At 37.4% G+C, this 7,223-nt stretch overlaps 1 protein-coding gene across 1 annotated transcript in view; it reads right to left on the bottom strand.

Annotated features, from left to right (window-relative positions):
- Positions 1-210: 210 nt before the first annotated feature.
- KBTBD12 (kelch repeat and BTB domain containing 12) overlaps positions 211-7,223 on the bottom strand; it is a 67,253-nt gene continuing 60,240 nt past the window's right edge. The window contains exon 6 of the mRNA XM_014054722.2: positions 211-832. Coding sequence (XP_013910197.2) covers positions 663-832 — 170 coding nt within the window. The 3' untranslated portion in view covers positions 211-662. The remainder of the gene's footprint in view (positions 833-7,223) is intronic.

The raw sequence follows: 7,223 nt of genomic DNA, 5'->3' as shown, positions 1-7,223 counted from the left end.
ATAGTCCTTCTGTATCTGATCTAGATTTAATTTCAAATCTGGATTAATTTGAATCTGCAAAAGACTACAAAACAGGAGGAGGAGGAGGAGGAGGAGGAGGAGGAGGAGGAGGAGGAGGAGGAGGAGAAGAAGAAGAAGAAGAAGAAGAAGAAGAAGAAGAAAAGATTCTTATCTGCCAACAATACACAATCAGCTATATGACTTTTCAAGCCAGTTTAATGAGATTAAGTCTATGTTTTACTTTCCCTTTTGCCTTCTATTTAAAAAAAAACAAATAGGTTCCATAGTATTCATGTGAGTACAGAATAAAATATTTAAATTATTTTATTTTTAAATACTTACTATTGCTCTGTCTTACCATAAGCAACATTTTTAGCATTCCTATTTTGCAAGGTAAGTTGAGTTTTGTACTCTTAAATAGAAGAAAATAACAGTTTGGCACACAGAATAAATTATTATGAAAGTTGTGGAAAAGAAAAATATTGTATAATCTTTGATTATACTGCAGTAAGAATTTGCTATGTTGAAGCCAAGCTGTGTGTCATCTTTTAAAAATTCATTATATGGCATTCTCTTTTCTAACCACCCATTGAAATTGCCACATACCAACATATTTCTGTTCCATTCAGCTGGCTTACTTATTTCCCATTAAAATTGCACACCTATTGTTCCATCAAATCAGAAGGAGGAGGGATGAGATCTCTTGTGTTCAGCTGAGCAACGAGACAGACATCATAGCTGTCATGCATGAGAGCTTTAGTTGCAGCAACATTCCAATGATTTTCCCAAGTGTCCAGCACTAGGATCTCTTTGGTGATAACTTCATGCCGAGCTGAAATAAAAGAGAATAAGGTAGGAGTATAAATCAGGTGAATTCAGATACAAAGCCAGCAAAGGAGTCCAGAAATTCAGTTCTGTCTGTGAGCAACATTTCACAAATAATTTGGTGCTGTGCTTAGATGAAAAAGAGAGATGGCTATGGTTGACGCCTAGTGCCATTCCTCCCCTGGAGTATTTCTCTTTGGAAGAAGGCATCATCCAAGGCAGGCATGGTTTGATATTCCAAAATATACAGCTATGTATAAAATTTCTATAAAATAGAAATTCTATTTTGTGTTGATTAGGAGGACTTCCGTAGGCCAAATGCAACCAACAACAAGGAACATACTACCATATGTGGTGAACATGAGCATCTGCGAAAAAATATTGGGGAAAAAAAAAGATTGGCTGGAGGAGATTACCACACACCAAATTGAACTAAAACTGGAATTATTTCTGTTAAGAATTATAAAAGGAAACTATGAAAAAAATATTAGATACTTAATTCTACACATAATCACAGCAGCGAGAATTACATTCGCACAAAACTGGAAAAATAATTACACACCAACAGAAGAAAATGTAATAAAAAAAATATTGGAATGTGCAGAGATGGATAGGCTCATGAAAGAATTAAAAGAGAAAGAAGAATCTGAATATTACTCCATATGGGATTTATGGTATAATTGGCTAGAGGAAAGGGAGGGGGGAAGCAGGAAAGCAAAAAAGAAAGGAAGAAAGATCAACAAATTAAAAAACAACTACAAAACCAGAAAATGATTAAAAGATAGAAATACAAAATAGATTGTAGCAAATAAATAATAGGAAATAGCTGCAAAACGATTCAAATGTAATAAAGGTTGTTATACATAGAATATATAGAATGTTATATATAGAATGAAGAAAAAAGATGCATGAAATAATATAAATGCAAACATTATATATATATATATATATATATATATATATATATATATATATATATATATATATATAAAGTTATAGCTATACAAGACTTATATGCACAGATAAAAGAATCACAACAGATATGTAAAAGAAGTGTAATGTGTTGCAAAGATGTGAAGTTTGCATAAACAAAATAAAAAGTTTTTTTAAAAAAGGAGGACTTCCATAGGCCATTCCCTTCCACTGTCTACTCATCTGGCAACAAAAAATTATGTGCTCATAATATTTGTTATCCTGATGGCCAATCCCTATCCTTCCTGTAGTATATGTGTTTTAAATCACTGCCAAAAAGGGGAGTTGTCTCAATCTGGGAGTACTTGTATCATCCTAAATGTGTTTCTTTGCTAGATTTACACCCTGCCTTTTCTCCAGGAACTCAAACAATGTAATAGCATTCCTTGTACACATTTTGCCCAGAATTACAATTTTGACAGACAGATTGGGCTGAAAAACTATTCAACAATGCTGCTGCCCTACAAAAAGACCTTGACTATGTGGCAGAATGATCAAACAATTGGCAACTCCAAATCTCAAACAACAAATGCTTTGTCTTACACATTGGCAAAAATAAATAAATAAATCAGAACATCAAATACAAGCTGGGCGGACACGACCTCGGGAATGACCCTCACTCTGTCAAGGACCTGGGAGTACTATTTCTAATGATCTAAGTGCCAGAGCTCATTGTAACAGCATTGCCCAAAAGGTATTAAGAGTTGTTAACTTAATCTTGCTAAGCTTCTTCTCCGGTAATATTGTATTGCAAACTAGGGCATATAAAACCTTTGCTAGACCTATTCTTGAATACAGTTTGTCTGTCTGGAACCCGCACTGCATATCAGACATTAATACAATCGAGCGAGTCCAGAGATATTTCACGAGAAGTGTCCTCTACTCCTCTGCTCACAACAGAATACCTATACCACCAGGCTTGAAATTTTTGTCTTAGACAACTTAAAACTATGCTGCCTTCGGTCTGACCTAAGCGTAGTACACAAAATTATCTGCTACAATGTCCTACCTGTAATTGACTGTTTCAGCTCCCATCTCAACAATACACAAGCACACAAGAGATACAAACTTAAGGTAAACTATTCCAAACTCGACTGTAGAAAATATGACTTCAGCAAGAGTGATCAATGCCTGGAATGCACTACGTGACTGTGGTTTCATCCCCAAACCCCCATAACTTTAACCTTAAACTGTCTACTGTAGACCTCACCCCATTCCTAAGAGGTCTGTAAGGGATGTGCATAAGTGTACCAATGTGCCTACTGTCCCTGTCCTGCTATCCCCACTTATTTGTATCCATTTATTGTATTCATAATCATGTTTATACTTATATATGTTATCTTATACATGCTTGATTAAACAAACAAACAAAACAATTGGTCCAAAATTACACAGGAGGTTTTCATGGTGAGAATGGATTCCTTAACTACCCCTATGTTTCCATCTGGTTTTGCTGCCCACCCCCTTCAGCAGATCACCAGCCAGCATGAAAAACATCTACCAATTTGGGCATCACAATAGGAAATGGGATAATTTTATTAAACTGGTTTATTTTCCCTTTTCCTCACTTCCAGCTTGGATATTGCACAAGTTAAATTAATGTAAAATAAAGTTATCCATAGGGAAATATCCAGAAAGTAATTGCCTGTCTCAGAGAAGAGAGAGATGGGCCCTAACTAAATCAGTCATATAGACTCAGCAACTGAACTTTGACCAGCTGCTGGGCAACCATGTTGACTTCAAACTACAAATAATAAACAACAACAGCCCAATTCAATATTTCTCATGATTTTCTACCCACTGCTATGAGGAAAAGCAGGAGTGCTGCATCTTATGGTAAAGATAACTTTCAAAAATATTGTAAAAGTCCATTAGCACAAAGGCAAAACTTCTTCCCCAGTGGGAAGTCTATTTTTCTCCCTGTATGTTGTTGAAAAGACGTAGTAAAAAAACAGATGACAGATATGAAAGCACTTCAAGAACCAAAGTGCCCAAAGAGGACAAAAGATTGGAAGGAAATGGTTTTAGTGGAGGCTGGCTAGCGATTGGGTGGAGGGCCATGCCCAATTCCCCCAAAATATGTATACTCTAATCACAGCCATTGATGGTTACCTGATTTCACCTCTGAGGTGATGGGTGGAAAAGTACTTATACTTGGGGCTACCCATGGAGGGTATCAGAATAAGTGAGAAAATACTATTATACCCTACAGGTCACAAAGCCATAGCATTACTTTACTCATGGACTGGAGATGAGACAACATAATCAAATCATGGGGGAAATCTTGTGGTATTAAAGCATGATTTATTTTTGTTTGTTTGTTTGTTAGGTTTAAATCCTCCCAGGAGCTCATAGTGGCCTACATAACATTCACACTTTCACCACACGTATGGTCCCCTCATTTCTTTGTTACAGTTGTAAAAAGAGACATCAGTTGTCCCAGTGAACCTCCACAGCTAAGGGGTGATTTGAACATGGATCTCCCTGGCCCTGCTCTAGTATTTTTACTGGGGATGACATTGCCTACAAATCATGGCTAAGTGAAGGATAAGAAGAGCTTTAGGGATGCTGAGCAGTCTTCTGTCAGTCATATTAAAGCAATCAAAAGTGCACAGCCTGCAAAGAAGAAATTTCATTAAAAGACTTTTAGACTTTTAAAGCACTTCTTTGCTTTTATGCATCACACTTCCCAACATCCCCAGAAAGTTATAAAAACAGAAGAGGATAACATGCAACACAATTAAGATGTGTTCTGCCTCAAGTGTTGTAGGTTTGCTCGGGGCATGCAGTTTACTCCACACTTAGGAATCTTATTCAGATCAAGTTTATTATCAGGCATTCTTAATAGCAAAACTTACAGTTCAGTGTTAAGATACTTCTGACTTTCCATAATCTATCCCATCACGTGGTATAAAAATATGATGATTTCACTCCCATGCTGAGGGGAGATACAAACACTATGTGAAAAGGTAGTGGAGCCACCCAATTCTTGGTAGCATCCTGTTGGAATTCCTTGTCCAAGAGCTTCAGAAATTCTTTGTCCTCCCTCGACAAGGCCAAGTCATTGTCTTCTTTGCCAGTCTGGAACACTGTTGCTCCTAAAACTGGTTTGATCGATGAAGTGGTGAAATGTTTTTGGCATGGTTTCAAGTGGGATGTTCTCCCATTACTGAGAATGGAAGTCGTGAAGACATTCACCTTGGTTGGGACCTGCAGCTGATCAACACACACTGTTCCAAAGATGACCTAACTGAGTCTTGTCTTCTGAGCGAATGGGGAACCCATTGGGCCCTCAACCACTCTCGGAAGAACGAATGCTGCAGAGGCATCTGCTCCCAGCAAGATAATGATTTTGGCTTTAGGATCCAGGGTGGTAAATTGATTAGCCATATGTCTCAGGTGAGGTTTGGTGTTTCCTAACCCTTGTGTTGCAATTTGACTGCGATCATCTGGTAGATTGTCCTACTCTATTATTGGCGGCAGTGGGAACCGTGCACTCCCATCTAATGCTTCCCTGCAGAGTCCATCGACTTTCCTCCCCACCATGCACTGGGACCAGTGCACGTTGATATCATGAATTCCGCCTCTTTGTTTTGGACGTCAAAGAGATCGAAGAATGCTGACCTTGCCAGTGATTTAGTGCTTTGCATGTCTAGGATCACATACATCTTCACAGCTTCTTCTAGGTGGGAGCAGGATAGACTTTGGCTTGACAGATTTGGTGGAATGTGCGAGGTGATGGAGAACCACCCCATACTGAGGTGCATCTGACACTTACATCTGTGGCAGCTTCTAGGTGTGCTTCGGTGTCGTGTGAAGACTTATTATTTGGAGGAGGGTCCACTGTCAGATGATGCGTCATCTCAGAATTTCATCTTTTTACTTTTCTGCCTTGAGCATTGTAGGCTTGCTCGGGGCATGCAGTTAACTCCACACTTAGGAATCTTATTCAGATCAAGTTTATTATCAGACATTCTTAATAGCAAACTTACAGTTCAGTGTTAAGATACTTCTGACTTTCCATAATATATCCCATCATGTGGGATGATTTCACTCCCATGCTGAGTGGAGATACAAACACTACTATTCCGGTTTACAAAGGCATTTAAACTGACTGGCTATAAACTTTGCATGCAGGCAGAATGCCCCATGGCCAATCAGAAACACAGATGTGATCACATGTTATGGAACTACATTTCCCATAAGGCAGTCTCTGCCTACATTTCCCATGAGGTAGTTTCTTAAAGGAGACAGTTCTTAATTCCTACACTAGCTATATACTGCTGGGGCAGCAGAAGATGAATGGCCTACTACTCAGAGCATTTGGAAAGCTAAGTGAACAAAAGATAGCAAATCTATAGAAAAAGGTTAATATGGAAAGACAACTTGAAACAAAACTGCAGTTCTGTAACAACAAATCTTTACATCTGTCATTCAAAGGGATGTATTTACTTTCATACTCACTCATAAATATTCTTTGCAAGTTAAGTCATCTAACATTACTCATATATATAGTAATGAAACAAACATGATGCTATATTTACTACATGTAAAATTCTTGAGTTCCTTAACTATATACCACAAGAAAAATCTAGTTCATGTTTCTCAAGAAAAATTCCCTCTGAATGTGGTTGTCTTGTCATTCTGGCTATATTTTTGTATCTTTTCAAGTGTTTTTTTTCACAGTAGGTTGTTCAGCTTTGTACACTCACTGTAATTAAATTGTTTCTTTTAGGAGAAGAAGAACTGCAAGAAATGGGAACATGAAAAAAAAAGTGTGACTAAGGTTAAGATTAATAACTTCTGCAGAAAGCGGCAAACCACACAGAACTGGACCAGTGAGAATTCATATTAGACTTGGTGCAGAATTGAAAAAGTCATTTGACTTCATTATGATGGCGTTTAAATATTCTGATCATCCTACAATTTTTATTTTATTGTTAAAGGCTCTTTCATACATGGGGTTATATTGCTTTAAATTCACTTCAAATGTAATTTTAGAATGTATACACTGTTAAACATACCTATTCAAGTTATTTTCAAAATTCTGTCCAGAAATAAAAGCAGTGGCAACAATAGAGGCTATGCATGTTTTTAGGGCAAATAAGAAAATGCCTTCCAGGCTTCAGGAAATGCTTTAAAGCAAACAGCAGTTTAATTCCTCTTCTTGTAAGTTTCCCTGTTTGGAACAAGTAATGAATTTAGAAGAAGCGGTTCCATTCAAGCAAGCCTACGAAATCAAAGCCAAGCCTTCACAATAAGCGGCTTTTAACGAAGGCTGTAAAACTGTGCAGTAACTGAACCATCAAACAAGACAGAATTTTGGTTCAGAGTCCCTTTTTTCCCCTTCTTGTAAAGATGGAGAAATGGAAGAATCATTGATTTGAGCTTTCTGAAACCTTTTTTTTCAAAACATCATGTTCTTT

This window comes from Thamnophis sirtalis, unplaced genomic scaffold (genome assembly GCF_051295495.1).
Source record: "Thamnophis sirtalis isolate CommonGarterSnake01/CBP01778 unplaced genomic scaffold, rThaSir2_p1.2 scaffold_3, whole genome shotgun sequence".
Classification (NCBI taxonomy): Eukaryota; Metazoa; Chordata; class Lepidosauria; order Squamata; family Natricidae; genus Thamnophis; species Thamnophis sirtalis.
The sequence above is the reverse complement of the archived record's forward strand: the minus strand, read 5'-3'. Positions and strand labels throughout refer to the sequence as shown.